Consider the following 15,878-nt stretch of genomic DNA (forward strand, 5'->3'; position numbering starts at 1 on the left):
AGAGGATCGACCTTATCTTGTGTGGAATGTGGACAAGTGCAGAGAGAAAAAGGAAAGATAGGCTCAGCGTAGTCTGTGTTGTTCGGACTGGGGTTGCGTGGCCGATGTCATCTCGAGTTGGCGTCGTGCCGGGGCAGTCATCAGGACAAGTTGAGGGAAGGAAGAAAAGCTTTATACAGGTATTTACATCATTCAAGGATCTCAGTCAACGGACTGCGGCGCTCCTCAGTGTACCGGCTTAACTAGTCTAGTTGGGATCGATCACCATTTTCCTTTCTCCACGTGGTGGCCAAAGTCGCACCAATCCGGGAACCCTGGGTCATCATAATTCACGAGCACGCACTTGCACTTGGACTGAGAGGGTACCTTTCTCCCTTTCAAAGGTCAATGTCCAGGTAACGGCTCAGAAATGCCGAGGTTGGGTGCTGACAAACGAGACCTCTAGCAACCTTTTACGAATTTGGCAGTTCGTTGAAATGGTCAAAAGATGCAGATGGTCAAATGATTGAATCACAAGCGGCTGCTTGCAGACACGTCTCTCAAATCACGCAACACAACAAGAGCGACCACCAAAATGGAGCCGCATCGCATTCCATATAAAGTCCAAGGGCGATAAGATCCCATCACGCCCCGCGCACTTTGTGCTTTAGGTGTGAGTGAAAGTGTGCGAGGGTGAGACAAGAAGGATGCTGGCTTCACGACTGCCGCCTTCCCGCACCAGCAGAGGGCAATATAGGGAGGGGAGCAAGCTCACGGTAACGCGATTAAGTGCGCGCGAAGGAGTGTAAGGGGTAAGTTGGCGTGCGCCTCCATTTCTGGCGCATCTCGGCCGTGGCTGACCATGGCTGTAAGTGTGGCTGAGCGCATATACAGCCTCACACCCTGCTTTAGAGGTAACCTGCCGCATCTGCAAGGATTTGGTGTGCCGAGACGGCGTCGCACTTTGTAAGCTGTCTTCCCGCCCGTTTAGTATTGGAGGTTGCGTAATCTCGAGTTTCGATGACCCGTTGTAGCGAGAGGCAGACGAAGCATTCGTTCCTCGCTGCCCACGCTTTTTCTGATAGCGCCGCCCCAGTGTGGGCGAGGGTATCAGCCACGGGGGCGGAGTGCACGCGAGAGTGTGGCATGGCTTCGCTTAATTCGTACTGCCGATGTGAAGATATCGTCGACATACTTGGCATGGAACCGTATCATTCGTCGCTGACTCCTAAATTTATCAAAATGAATTGTTTTCTCATTCAAATTTGCTTTTTTCGATTGCCCGAAATTCGGAAAATTCTGTGGCCCCTTTCCATGTAAGAAACATCGATTGGTATCTGTACTTATTTGCATAAAAGGTCAAACTTCAACACAACAAAATTTCGATATAGTGAAGCAAATTGCCTTTTTTAATGACTTAGTTAAATCGAGGTTTAACTGTATCTGGATTGTATGGGAATTGCAAAAGATAGGTTGGCATACAGTGTGCATACATTTTCTACACTGATGAACGTGTTGCGTGTGGGACAATCAACACTTGTGCTTTAATGCTTCTTGCAGGTGCTGAAGATGATCTAAAGAAAGTGCGGAAGATGGCTTATAGCATGATTCGCCAGTATGGTATGGACCCAGTAATAGGTCCACTCTCATTTCCTGCTGAAGATGAGAGCCAAACTATGGTTGGAAAGAAGCCGTATAGCCGACGCCTAGCAAACACCATTGATGAGGTGCCTTTTCTTCAGACATCATTTTTTGGTGGTATTTTCCTTGATTTTAGTAATGTTTCCATTGGCAGCGAGTATTTTTCACATGTGCAGCCTTTATATGAGCTATTAACCCTGTAAAACCCAAACACTGTTCCACACCAAGGAAAAATTCGAACTTATTCACCTTTATTTGAGGTCATAGAGTACATTTGTGCATAAAAAAAAAAAAAGAAATGTCATTGGATTCAGAACATAATTAGTTAGTAATTGGTTTGATGAGCTGCCCACAACTGAAAAAACTCACTCCAGCATAAAAAACGCTATTATAGGCTGTGCATTAAGTTCCCTGTACTTAAATCAGAATTCTGATGTTTTGGAGTTTTTACATATATGACACATTGAGAATTATGAGGTTTGCACAGTGCTTTATTTTGCTCTTTGCTTAATTTACGCAATGTCACAAGCAGGTAGCCTATGTTGGTTATTTTGAATACATCTATACTTATATAACTAAATTTTGTACTTGTATGCTATAAATAGTTGGGTCTCGAAATAGCAAATTATTGGATATAACAAAGTAAATATAAAATATTTCTTAGTGATATCAACATGTAACGAGCACATGCTCGTAATTAATATTGAATATGATGACGGTATTTTCATGTCATATGCGACTTCGTTGTAATGTGGTTTGCCTGTATTGAATATTGTAATGTGAAAGTGATGGGAACATGCTGCCAAGCAGGGCAGGCAGGCAGGGATGCCAAATTGAAGCTGCACAAGCTATCCATTTGGTGAACTCGTACCCAAAAAATTATTAAAATTTTCGGCTGTGGCGATAGTGGTGGTCAACCTGTGGCGACAGTCAACAACTGTCCAATCAATTGGCCAATTAATTTAAAAGCAGTATCACACACCCCAAGTTAACTGCCATTTGGCACTGAAATTTAATGATGAACACGTACAAGCCCATCTTTTGGGGATTCTTAAGCAGACACAGTGCAAGAATACTGATAGCGGGAGTCTGTCTTGCATGATAATTGACAAATTCAGCAATGAAAGCTTTTCCACGTTGTAATAGGGGACAGCTTGTGTAATAGGGATCACATCATGTGAACACGAAGTCAACACAATAAACTCAATGTTGTACAGTACGTTTCCAATGACGACTTTAGCCGTACAGGCTGCAACCAGATGAATTCGCCGTGCGCTTGCAGTACTGAGGGAAAATGCTGTAGGTGGCATTGTCACTTTGCAAAAATAGCGGCAAAGTTTCTGACTAATTACGGATATAGTGGCGCCAGTATCGAAGAGCATAAGAGTTCGAACACCTTCAACAAAAACTTGGAACAATATTGGCGGGGGACAAGCGAGGACTTGCACAGGTCGACGACGACGCAGCTCATGCCTCTGGAGCTGCAGCAGTCAGTTTTCCGTCTCAGTGCTGGGTTGGCAACGCATAGGTGACAAAGAACAGCGGCGTGGTGAGGGTGAGCGACAGGAAGGGAAGGGTTGAAAGGCGGAGTCAGGCTGGGGGTCCTGGGCATACATATCAGGTGGCGCGTCCTGTGGCGTGTAGTTCTAGGGCCGGAAAGAATAGTCGCAGTATCGTGGTGCACCCGGGGCTGCCACGAAGCGCCGACGACAGAAGCATGCAGCGTGACCTGGAATTCCATGAGCATAGCATATTGGTCAGTTGTCAGCTGTGCACCATGGATTTACGATATGCTGCTGTGCACCAGGGAATGGGGCCGGTGGCCGTCGGAGAGGTCGAGGGGCCAACACTGGCAGTCGACGCGGTGGCTGTCCAGTGGGCGGCAGCACCTCGGAGACCTGCTCCTGAATAATTATTGTGATAGATGGCGCTAGATTGTGCATAGGCACTTCTGGAGTTGACAAATATGACAAACACATGAGCTGCTGTGCCACTTCCTTACGCACATATTCATTGATTTGCCACAGTAGCGTATTGTGGTCACCACCTATGGTTAAGGCAGCGAGGGAATTGTCTGTTGTTGTCAGCCACCGAACTAAAACGCATTGTTTACGTAGCTCATCAAAGCTCTGGCATAAGGTCGGAAGCTCAACGACGGTGCATGGGTCCTTGGCCAGCAACATTTGAAAGGCATTGTCGTCATTGCCTTTCAGGATGTGTTTAATCTTCTCTTGCTTAGTCATGGAAGTATGCAGGCGCTTACATAAGTCGATCACGTCTTCTATGTAGCTAGTAAAATTTTCGCCTTGATGCTGCGCATGTTTGCGGAGGTGCTGTTTCACGCGGAGTTTGCGCATGGCGGGGAGGTCGAACACGTCTGCAAAGCGTTTCTTGAACGCACTCCATGTAGCGAAGTCGGACTCGTGGTTGTGCTACCATAGGCTTGCAACATCCTTGAGATAAAATGAGACATTCTGTAGTTTCGACGGGTCGTCCCACTTATTGTGGCCACTCACCTTTTCAAATGTCGCCAACCAATCTTCCACATCGTGGTCATCTGTTCCACTAAAGAAGGGAGTGTCGCCCTGGCACAGCGCACCGGTTACGAAAACCTGCGGGCATTGGGCGACGGACTGCTGGGTGGTTTCGTCAGGCGTTGTCGGGGCGGTTGGTAGCGTCCGACTTCAGATTTCCATGTTTGAATACCTCGCACCTCCACCACTTTGAAAGGGGGTTTATTAAGGTTGGACGGCAGGCGGAAGGACCGCACAATGGGTACAGCAAAAACAGTCTCAGCCGGCATCTACAGTTCGCAATCTGCCGCCCAGACAGTGTCCCACTGCTGCGTGCATTGCTTCATCCCCACTACATAAAGAATGAAAGACAAGGTACGAGTAACTTTGGTGGTAGAAGAGTGGTTGGGTATGCATGGTTCAGCTTTTGCCGAAGCGGCGTCCGACACTGGGTGCCAGACGTGGGACACTGGACGCCGATGCCAGACTTTCTGCGACACAGGGCCCTTAACGATCACATTAAAAGTCCTTACGAATTATGGTCCCAGGTTAAGTATCAATAACTCTCCCTTGTCCTTAAGTGTTCTCATCTCGCTTTCACTCTCAAAAAAATTCTGACGTAGAATAGAAATGCCTCCATGACAGATTGGGAAAGCACGTGCACATCACAAGTTTTGACCGGTTTCAAGCCGTGAATCAACAGGCAGAAACCACAGATAAAGAAGTGCCACTGCTTATGAAGGCAACTGAACGCGCATCGATTGAGGAGCCTTAAGTGCTCTTGCATGCGTGGCTCTTGTGCCACACATTTGGCTCCCCACTGAGCACATCAACTACATGTTGTCTTGTTTACTGTGCAAGTGGACATGCATACACATATGAAAAAGGATTTCAGTGTTACTGTTTGCTGCATAAATTAGTACCTGCGCAGAAAGTTTATTGAAATGAGTCTAGTAATAAAATTCTCCAGGAATTTAGATGACAGTGTTACACCTTCTACAAAGAACAAATTCACTAATGATATGAGTTGAGCACGAGGTCGCGGGATCGAATCCCGGCCACGGCGGCCGCATTTCGATGGGGGCGAAATGCGAAAACACCCGTGTGCTTAGATTTAGGTGCACGTTAAAGAACCCCAGGGGGTCAAAATTTCCGGAGTCCTCCACTACGGCGTGCCTCATAATCAGAAAGTGGTTTTGGCACGTAAAACCCCAAATATTATTATTATTGCTAATGATATGAGTAGCTATATCCAAGTATTTCAGAGAACCATGAGTGAAATGTATTCAACAAGCGACGATATGACTTTTGCTAGGCACAATGACTGCACAATGCCACTAGAATGTTGTGATGCAAGCAACTGGGTACTGTGTTCATGGTCTGTGTCAGTCAACGAAAATGTTTGAATCGATGTAATCTAAATAGCAGTATGGATATGTCAAGCAATGTGATACCAGGGATGTGACATATAGAGCACTGGCATTTGAGTTGTAGAGTCTTGTTGCTGTGATACTTTTGTGATGGTGATACCACTTTAGCTCGTTTCTATAGATTTTAGCATCGTGCATAAGACTGATGTGGCATGAAATACAGCAGTATTAAGACTCCATCACACTGTGAAGCAGTTTTCATAGCACATCTTTTGTATCTCACTTAGCATGCATGATTACAGCCAATTACTATTATCCTGACACTTTGTGGACAATATGTAAAGGTTATGCAGACTTTTTAAGGCTTTAGTTGGCCACTTTGCACATATTCTTAGACGTTGTATCCTGCCTATAGGAAAGAGCAATGCAGAAGTGCTCTCGACATCCACTTTTATCTCTCACTGCTGCCACGCTCCTCCACTTTTGTAGTGGCGGGAAGTGCAGTTAGATAGCTAATGAGCTGTGATTAGGCAAGCTTTTAAATATCTTTCTTTTAGGGCATAAGTCATATTTGAAAAGTTATAGCATTCTCAAAAACACTCAGTAAGGTTGCTTTCGTGACATTGTCGACATAATATGAAAACAAAACGACACTGTGCACTTGCATACCTGGATTGTAACACTCTCAATCGCCTTTCCAAAGAACGCATCTCGAGCGCCTGTCGAAAGCTGACGAGTGTGTTAGCATCCATGTTCATCGGCAGCCTATCCCTTATCATTTGAGACCATAAAGGAATTTAGTATTTACAATCAAGGTGCTGACGTACACTGGACGTCATAGCCTACCACTTTCTTTTCTCTTGCAATGAACATGTCGGCTTCATTCTTTTGAAACATATTTGAGAGCGCTGGCGTCCAGAAGCACAAGAGTGCAATGACATTTTTTTTCTTTTCTAAAAACGAATGTTATGGAAACAACATCACTGCGTGTTTCTCAGCATGCTGTACAACTTTTCAAGTGCATCTTATGTCCTAAAACAGATTCAAAAATTTTTTTCATAATTAAATGTAACTAATTAGCTAACTAACTGCACTTTAAAAAAGTATTCAGGGTAACTCAAGGTGACGAACAATATGCCATTGGTCTCCTTCATCTATATAGTGTGCCATTCTATTATTAAAACTTAGTTCAAGCTAGGTGAAGCACCTGGTATAGCCACCTATACCGCTGCTACAGATGTGCTGGTTACTAGCTTTGTTCTCTACAGAATTTTGCAATGAAGCAAGCATTAACTAATTATGTTCAAGTGCTTTATTTCTTTAAAAGCAAATAGCTTTCTATAATATTTGCCATTTGCCTTGCTGTTCACTTTAGCAGTTCCTTGACACTTACAGATGCAAAAAACCAGTCCTGTAGTGCTTTCAAATTTGCTTTAACCCTTTTAATGCTAGTAAGGAAACCACCAAAACTTGCCAGTTTGTTTTATGATTGATTCACTTGTTATTTTCTATTGCATATTACTTCAGCTTTTTCATGTTCTTGAGCTGCTGGTAGGCATGGCCACAGAAACAGTCTATATGAAACTTCACAATTCTTGGAACAGAAGTGAAGCGTGCTTTTGTTATGCTTTATGCAAGGTGTCATTCCTGGCACTGCAAGGAAAAGAAATCGTGGAAGCACTGGTGGCAGAGCATTTTCATCAAGCCACATCCACACAAGAGAGACAACCACAGACTCTAACTCTTTCTTGAAACCATCTGTACCAAGTAAAACCTTTGAACATGAACACTACAGCTTGCCAGGCCTAATTGTTTACTTGAGCTGAAGAAACATGCAAAAGCGCCACAATTCTGGCATTGAAAAAGGTAGCCGTCGTCGTCGTAGCCACTTAACTCTGCACCGCCAATATTAAAACCCAGGAGAGCCAGACTTCCACTGCATTTCTACCAACCTTGCCCACAAATGCTTTCTGGAGAACTGTTGCCATCTAGTAGCATAGTATTCACACCAAAATGATAAGCAACTGCCGCTCGTCTGTGCCAGCCAGCAGACTGAAGGAAATTCCCAAATGAGTGAGACTCATCCTTGGCACTTAACCCTTTAACCCCCAATGCCAAGCTGTACTCGTCATGGGAGGCTATACCAATATTATTCATGACAAGTTGCACTCGTTCAACCCTATGTTCTGCTGCTTCCACTACTAAAGACGAATTACAGCCGGAATTGAAGGAAAGCTGCCTTCAAAAGCCGCTTTCTTTTTTTCTTTTAATTTCTAAACAGAAAGCAATTAAGCAATACATTCTCAGAATCGTAATGACATATACAAAATTATTACTACATAAAAGAACATTGGGAAATTTGGTATGCTTTTCCGAAGTTAATTTGGGGGTTAAATGCTTCAAGAGCTAATAAGTTCACCATTATGACATTTAGGCTTGTTGGTATGCCATTATTAACGCTCTGTCTAGTTAGTGTATTCTCTCTTCTTTACCATGTATTTGCCTTAAACTATTTTTTTATTTATTTAATAACTGCTATATGTCCCCTAAACACGTCGTCACCCGAGAAACATTGAAAGTAACAGTAGCGCTGTGCTGAACAAAAACACTTCCAGTATGCTGCAAAACGTTGGCTCCGAACACGAGCATTTGGATATTTGCTTATACTGACAATCGGCAACCATCTTCAATGGTTTTTGTGCAATGCTTTTTGTATAGGTGTTCGTTGTGGTGTGGAGGCAGATTGCGAGCAGGCCCCTTTGGATAAAGTTTTCTTTTATGTGAATTGATATAGTAGAAGACCAAATTCAATGCTGCAATTTTTAATGCACTAACTCTTTTTTGAGGAATTAAGCATGTTGTGTAAATATGTAAGTCACAAAGGCCTCTTATGTTCTTGCATACAGCAAGCAAGGCTTGTGGTTGCCAAGGCTTACAAGGAAACTGAAAAAATATTAAAGGAAAACAGCGACAAGCTGAAATTGGTGAGTATGCATGTTTATTACACATCAATTGCAATACATTTATCACATTGCATAACTAAATTGTTTACACATGAGCCAGAGTGGTCTTTAGTGCTTGTCGGTGAACAGAATTTACTTTAGTAAAAACATTTTGTGACACCATCAAACCGCAACATTATGCTTCAATAACAAATAATTCCCAACAAAATTGCTGAACTAGATAAATTTATTTACATGAATTAGCATAGCCAGAATAAAAGCGGACTTGTCCATGCACCCAAATTAGTCCTTTGCTGAAAAAGACATGTTTAATGTGCTAATACGTCTAAAGGGTATTACATATTCACAGAAATTTACAGAATATTTTCAAAATGTTCTTGTTTTTTACTGTTCATTAAAAGGAATACCACAAGTTTTAGCAAAATTCAGTCAAACCTTTTCAATCACAGCGTAGCACCCGAGCCAAAGGAGTAGTGGTTCAAACCAATTCATGTACATGTTCATCTAGGATGTAGTAGTGGCAACTAAATCAGATAAATGTACAGTTAAAGAAGGTCATTGGTGCAGAAAAGGAAATGAAATTTTTGCGGATGTAATGAAATAGTGGTGGCAACAAAGCAGTTTCAGTACTGCTTCAAGTTCACAACTAGACACTAGGATCTCAGTTAACACACATAGGCACTATCACATAGTCTCAAAAGCATATGAAACTTATTTTAATGCAGGGTGACAGGTGCACTGTGAAGAAACTTTAATGCAACTTTATCAATAGTGCAGAATAACCTCTTTTACCAGTAGTGCGGTTTCAGCTATTGGTACGTTATGTTTTGTTTGTGCTGGTGGTACACGATGTATGATTTTGTAAACTTGTACCCGATGTTTAAATTCTTTCTCTCTTAGATGTGCTTTTAACATTTTCCCTGTATGTGCGAATTAATTTTTGCAATGGCATTACACAATAACGTTTGTAAGCGAGTGTAGCTACTCCTCATCCTTATATGATAGTGCAAGTACTGGATCATTGCTACTGTGTTACCATATTTGTTTTATTTGCACTTATCCTCAAACACTCTCAAGCTATTTTTTTATAGCTTTACACTCCTCTCTGGATTTTTGTAGGGATAATAAACTTCAACATTTAATGAACTTGAACCGTCACATTGACAAAATGGCACTGAAGTTTCAGCTCAAAAGGTTTTTTTAATGGAAGCTTCGCTTTCATTTTCACCAGCTATAACCGTGCTTTTTCTGCCAAATGAAAAAAAAGAATTTTGAAAGAATACCAGTCTAAGCCAGTTTATTTTTGCACTTTAGCATCCATTTAAATCCGCATTGCATGCATTATTTTCTCCTCTTGTACTCGATCTACTATGATTTTGATACAAGCAGGGGATGATGCGCTTGAACAAGTCGCAACATGCATGTGGCTTGCAATGCATACCTTTCAGCCTATAGCCTTTGCATGCTCCAGTTTTCAGCACACAATTGCGAGTTCCATGCTGTCATAGTGCACCGCAAGTTTTCTGTTTGCGCCACATCAAGGGCCATATGGACTTGGTGTATTCGATACATATGCTGTTCAATGTACAAGACTTTCAAGCAATTTTTGAGCCCCAAAGTTATAATTTAAATGTACGGTATTAAACAGCGCAGTTGACAATACAGGGTGTTTCAGCAAACTTGGGTGAAGTATTAAAAAAAGCATAGGCGCTATGCATGTCGAATTGCCACAGTATTGTTTCAACCAATTGGTGCATTTGGTAATTAACAAATATTGCTTAATTAACTTTTTAAAATATTAACACTAGTGAAAAATTTTTCGATACAGAAGTTGTAGTGCTTGTTGTGTCTGTGCTAATTGCCCTGTTTAATTTTTTTTCAGCATTTCTTCAAAGTATGCAAAATTTTGAAAATACGATGTGGCTCCTGGCTAATGTGCCGCACTTTTAATGCCCTCAGATGTAAGTTGAACATATTAGCAAAGGCTGCTCTGTGCACAGAGACCGATTGAACAGGTTGTCGGTGACTGCGATGAACGTTAAGTCACAAAAGAGGCATACCGTTTTAAGAAATTCTTCCAACAAAAAAGCGGCGACCATGTGTGAATGCAATATGGGACCAGAGGCAGCATTTGATGCAGCTCAGGTATTTTTTCTTTTCTCTTTGGGCCAATGAAGAAACACATTGGAGGGGGTGAGGCTGACAGTGTGATGAAAAACTGAGGTAAAGACCATGCTGCAGCCTGTGCACTCAATCTTTGTGCACAGAGCAGCCTTTGCTAATACGTTCAACTTACATTTCAGGGCACTCAAAGCGCGACACATTAGCCAGCAGTCACGTGGTATTTTTTAATTTTCATGCCCTTTAAAGAAAGGCTGGTTATCTTATCATAGATTAAATAATACGCTGTTTCAGAACAACTGCTACTTTTGTATTGAAGATCTTTCGCTAGAGTTAATATTTAAAAAGTTAATTACCCTGCTTGGCAGATTGAAAAAAAATATCACGACATGCTCCATATGGCTCACAAGAATACTGCGGCAATTCAACACATGTAGCGCCTATGTTTCTCTCTTTAATACTTGGCCCAAGTTAGCTGGAACACCCTATATAATACAGCAAATTTTATGCGCTTATGTATTTTTGTTGCAGTTGGCTAAAGAGCTCCTCAAGAGAGAAGTCCTCAACTATGCAGATATTGAAGCCCTAATCGGGCCACCCCCATTTGGCAAGAAACAGCTCATTGAAGTTCTTGACCTGGGCCCCAATTCTTCTGACAAGAAGAGCAAGTCATCTCCCGAGAGAGAAGGGTCACCTGGAAAGCCTCAGCAGAACTTGTCTGGTGCTACTGCTACCACAGCCTAGAAAGTTACATTGATAGTCATACAGATTTAATTTTGCTTAGTTCGGTTTAGTTCATTGAGCAATTCTGTGTATAGTCTGTAATTAAATGTTTAGAACAGTAACCTGTGTTTTCTTCAAGTGTAATGTACGACACTGTGCACACAAGGATGGATCCAGGGCACCATCAACGTGATGGGGCAGCTCATCACAACGGTCAACGACCAGTGGGGGAAGAGCGGGAGGGGCAACACACTCAATATTGTGATCACTGAAGTGCTGGTTTGTCTCGGATGTGGGGATCACCAATGTGTGCTTAAGAGGAAGCTTTAGCTCGGGTGCTCCTATCTAAATACATGTAAAAGGAGAATTCGTTTTTCTCGGCAACCACTGCACCAAATTTGACGGGGTTTGTTGTATTTAAAATAAAAACTTAAAATCTAGTGACTGTTAGTTTCAAATTTTCGATTTAGGTCGCCAATTTATTAAAAATTGGCAAAAATCACAAATTTTCAGAAAATGAAACTATCAAGTTTAGAACTACGTAACTCGGCAAGAAAAGATATCGCAATTCTGTGAATTGTACCTAATAGCACATCTAAAGTGGACAAATTTGACATCTTACACATGAATCTCAAAAAATTTATTAATATGTAATTACAACTTTTGCAGAACCCTCGTAAACAACGTAACAAACTCGCGTAAGATGTAAAATGACATATGAAATTTGTCCGCTTTGAATGATCTAATGGATGCCGTTTACAGAACCGCGATATCTGTTCTTGATGCAGAGCTATTAGTTTGTGAACTTCGTGCTTTTATTTTTTTCAAGCTTCTGAATTTTTGAAAATCTTAACAAAATTCAAGCCCTAAATCGAAATTCCGCTTCCAATAGTCACTAGAATTTAACTTTCTCTCTCAAATGAAACAAATTTCATTGAAATCGGTCCAGGGGTTATCTCAGAAAAACGTTTTTGCGTTTTTACATGTATTTGATTAGGCCGCGTCGGAGTTGGGCCCGAGCTAAGGCTTCCTCTTAAGTGTAACAGCTTATCCCACAGTAGCTGTACGGTGTACACTTCTTCAAACACATTCCCAGCCACTGGCTCCACCAAAACTGTTTTATTTTATTCGTTTTATTTCAACAAACCGCAGCCGTGAAGTGAAGTCTGGGTGCACTGCCAGCAGCTTGAACATCTGGCTGTACTCTGGTGCTGTCAACATGGCTTGAATGAGGGGTGGCTGCGAGAGCCCTACTTCTATAAATAGATGCCCTCCAACTTTGAGCAATGTCTTCGAAAGTTGCAGAATGCTTCGCACAACGTCCAAACCATCGATGCCAGCAAAAAGAGCTGCATGGTCTTCATGCCTGAAGGCAGCATTGACACCTTTGAAGATGCATTTCTATGGCATGACAACTGAATATTAAAGATCCAGAGCAGAATATATATTGTATATTATGGCCGTGAAACTAATTGGTGGTATATTAAAAAAAAAAAAAGGAAGAGGTGCACCAAAGGGTGAGTAATGAAAATATAGCATGCTTTCCTGCACATTTAGGTCACCCAGTGCAAACCACCCTCTTCAATTGAATGGCTGAAGCCAATAGTTTTTTTTTTCCAGTTTTTTAAAGATTACTGGTGGAATTGTGGCACTAATGTCTATGGGAGCTGCAAGTATGACAGTTCAGCTAGCATGAAAATGATAGGTTGTACATGGATTTGTCTTTGTGCTTTTTTTTGCTTCAAACAACTTCGTAGCTTAGCAAGCTGACCATTTTCAACCAAATATTGTGCTATAAAGGCAACAGTTCGCGATAATCATGTGTGTAGACTTAGTCTTAATGCATTTTAAAAGCAATAATTGTTTGGAAATTTAGAAAAAGTGTGATAAATACCACAAGAACATCTGAAGCCAAAAACATGAAGATTAGACAAATCCATGTAGTATGGCAAATCCTGAAATGAATGTCTCTTATCATTCCCATGGTAGCTGAACATTTGCAACGCCAGAGTTCCCTATAGTAATTTTTGAAGGAAAACTGTACGACTTTCTTTTTTCATTGTTTCTTTTTTTTTTTAATAGCTTCGAATACACATCAGCCAATGAAAGGAGACCAGCACTAACAAGATCTACTATTACCATCAGAACCACACGGCAGCTGCACACAAAACAGGTGCAGGATCACTCACCTCAGTACTTCTGGCTCAATTGTCCAGTACTCTTGAGTGGCAATGTAAGGTGGGTTACTGACAATGGCGTCATACAATGAGCTCATTAACTGAGGTTCTAAATGTCTCAAGCCAGTTGGAGTGACCTCGGCCACATAGCAGGAAACTCTTTTTGACAAGCCCAGTTGTGATGCATTTTCTTTGGCCAGTTTTACTGCCACCAAATTTTTGTCAATGCCTGTGTAATGAACCTAGAAACATGAACAGTGCACACACACATAACTTCACTACTCAAGTACCAGTACGCAAACGCAATACGTAGTACAAGCAGCTTTTTCGTTCTTTGAAAGAAAAAGACATTCGGGACAATTTTCGCACATGGGCAGTCGCATTTTTTTTCACACTACATAGCACTCCACATTCTATGTTTTTACGTGTGCTGGAAGCCACCTCACTAAGTTTTTACTTTTGGTGATGCATACACTAGCAAGACATTTTGATGAAAACAAATGTGCTGTTCATTAATAAAACCCTGTTTACGCCTTAAATACCTAACATAATACGTACTGTACTACATAACATTTTCCTTGACTACCAGCACCCACTTTGTGGGTTCAGATGTATCCATGCAACCTACAATTTATTTTTTCGGCCGTTATTTATGCGCATGGTTACTGAAGATTCATGTAAAATACCTGCCATTTTCATGTTCCATGCTTAAAATTGTGAATTCTCAGTTCATTCCGGACTATTTCAGCACTTATGTCGAATTTTCGCAGTGATCGATCTGTGCATGCTGGAAACTAAACCCCGCGTAGCAAATGCAAGACCAGAAAACATCAAAAGTGCATTATTTGTGGTGGTAGGCAAGGGCTACCTTGCTTTTAACGCAAAACGGAGGGAGGGGAGAGAATCGGCTGTGTAGTCTGCGTCCCACCCCGGCCACGCGCCCTAGCAGACGGCATAGCCGATCATGTAAGAACGTTCACATACCTTAGTAGTACGGGAAGCAAGAGCGAGGCAAATGGCACCTGTGCCGCAGCCGACATCTAAGACATGTTCAGTGCCACTGTCGCTACGGTTAATGTGCGACAGAACGATGTCCACCAGCGCTTCTGTTTCGGGTCTTGGAATGAATATTGGTGGGCACATTTTCAATGGCAATCCGTGAAACGTCCACTCTCCCAAGATATATTGAACAGGCAACCTACACGAACGAACAAAGAGTTACAATATTGTGCGTCTAATATCTAAAGTTCGATTAACCTTTGTGCTCTTCTCTGGCAGTAGAAGTTTAGCCGATTCATATGCCGTGGTAGAATGCGCTTTACGCTTTCGGGACGTGCTTGAATCTGGGAGAAAATGAAAGGTCCCTTTCTCTCTCTCTCTCTTTTTTTTTTTTTTCATCGGTCTATTAGGTGAACTACCACATATTTACAAACCTTTAACGCCGTTACTCTGCCAAGTACACTGCTGAAAAAACAGTTGAGTGAAGCTTTAGCCTCTCCTGGCTCGATTCCGGCATGACTAAACATACGCATCCAATAGTTTGTGAACTGAACGGCTGAGCATGAACAAGCCTGCCTCATGCTGAAACAAACGCTGAAACCACAAAAATTCCGCTATGAATGAAACAAGAGAGAGAGAGAAACTTAAAAGAGAAAAACTAAGCTGTCGACTATTCAAGCCACAAGGCAGGACCATAGAATAAAGAACCAACTTTGGGTAGGTACTCAGCAATGGCGGACGCGGTCACGGAAGCTGCCGGACGTGACGTGCGTGTAAGTTAAGGTAAAAAAAAAAAAGAACCCACGATGAATTCCCATAACCAAATTAGAGTGTACTATAGTGCACTATAATTTTTAGTCTTCCCGTACTTCCCGTGAGCGGCCGAAATGACTGTAGCGCACCAAGCGGCTGATGTGAACACCTGAGCCACATTTTTCGGCGCGCGCATTTTGAACGCTGGCTAGTACGTGTTTCGCCGGCTGCACTGGTAGAACTCTCTGTGTATCAAGCAACTTCGGCAATTTAGCTGCCTCTTCCCCGCGAGCTTTTGTATATTGACATGAGAGCATGGAGGAATGAGAGCAAGTGGTTCACAACGGCGGCGCCACCGTCAGTCACTGTCGCACTCCAACATTCACCGGGTCGTTGAACGGCGCGGCGGCCCCTAACATTCCTATATTTCTCTTTCTGCGTGGACTTCGAGGGCATTTACCTACCTGCCCTCCCACCTGTTCCTCAACTGATTTCTTTTTTTCCTTGCCTCTCTTTTCACTACTCAAATATGCTTTAATTCAAGCAGCAAGGTCAGCCTGCACATCTTCATCCACGGAGGATCTCATCAGTGGTGCACTTTAGAGTGAGGAGTGCTATAGACATGGCCTAGATGCGTCC

At 42.3% G+C, this 15,878-nt stretch overlaps 2 protein-coding genes across 6 annotated transcripts in view; one reads left to right on the forward strand and one right to left on the reverse strand.

Moving 5' to 3' along the window:
* Positions 1-11,432, forward strand: part of Spg7 (SPG7 matrix AAA peptidase subunit, paraplegin) — a 75,373-nt gene extending 63,941 nt beyond the window's left edge. The window contains 3 exon segments of the mRNA XM_050194098.3: positions 1,540-1,706; positions 8,410-8,487; positions 11,119-11,432. Of these exon segments, the coding sequence (XP_050050055.2) occupies positions 1,540-1,706; positions 8,410-8,487; positions 11,119-11,331 (458 nt within the window). The 3' untranslated portion in view covers positions 11,332-11,432.
* HemK1 (HemK methyltransferase 1) lies at positions 6,931-15,342 on the reverse strand. Of its 5 annotated transcripts, XM_055061650.2 has the most exons (6): positions 15,199-15,338; positions 14,921-15,080; positions 14,745-14,830; positions 14,472-14,685; positions 13,500-13,729; positions 12,415-12,676 (listed from the first exon to the last, which is right to left on the reverse strand). In XM_055061650.2, exons 2-6 carry the CDS (start codon positions 15,065-15,067, stop codon positions 12,430-12,432), a joined length of 924 nt encoding a protein of 307 aa, XP_054917625.2. In that variant the 5' UTR covers positions 15,068-15,080; positions 15,199-15,338; the 3' UTR covers positions 12,415-12,429. The 5 variants fall into 5 exon arrangements, with proteins under 5 accessions (XP_050050065.2, XP_054917625.2, XP_050050064.2 ...); XM_050194108.3 differs by lacking the exon at positions 12,415-12,676 and adding an exon at positions 6,931-7,156 and having other exon boundaries at positions 14,921-15,342; XM_050194107.3 differs by having other exon boundaries at positions 14,921-15,338.
* Between the last annotated feature and the right edge of the window lie 536 nt (positions 15,343-15,878).

This window comes from Dermacentor andersoni, chromosome 1, assembly GCF_023375885.2.
Source record: "Dermacentor andersoni chromosome 1, qqDerAnde1_hic_scaffold, whole genome shotgun sequence".
Taxonomy (NCBI): domain Eukaryota; kingdom Metazoa; phylum Arthropoda; class Arachnida; order Ixodida; family Ixodidae; genus Dermacentor; species Dermacentor andersoni.

Bases quoted from the DNA above. Each gene is read 5' to 3' on its own strand.
- HemK1 (XM_055061650.2), bottom strand. From the start codon at position 15,067: ATGAGGCAGGCTTGTTCATGCTCAGCCGTTCAGTTCACAAACTATTGG. The intron at 14,686-14,744 runs GTTAATCGAACT...TCGTTCGTGTAG, and splicing joins TGCCAGAGAAGAGCACAAAG to GTTGCCTGTTCAATATATCT. The intron at 13,730-14,471 runs GTATGTGAACGT...TCATGTTTCTAG, and splicing joins TTGCTTCCCGTACTACTAAG to GTTCATTACACAGGCATTGA.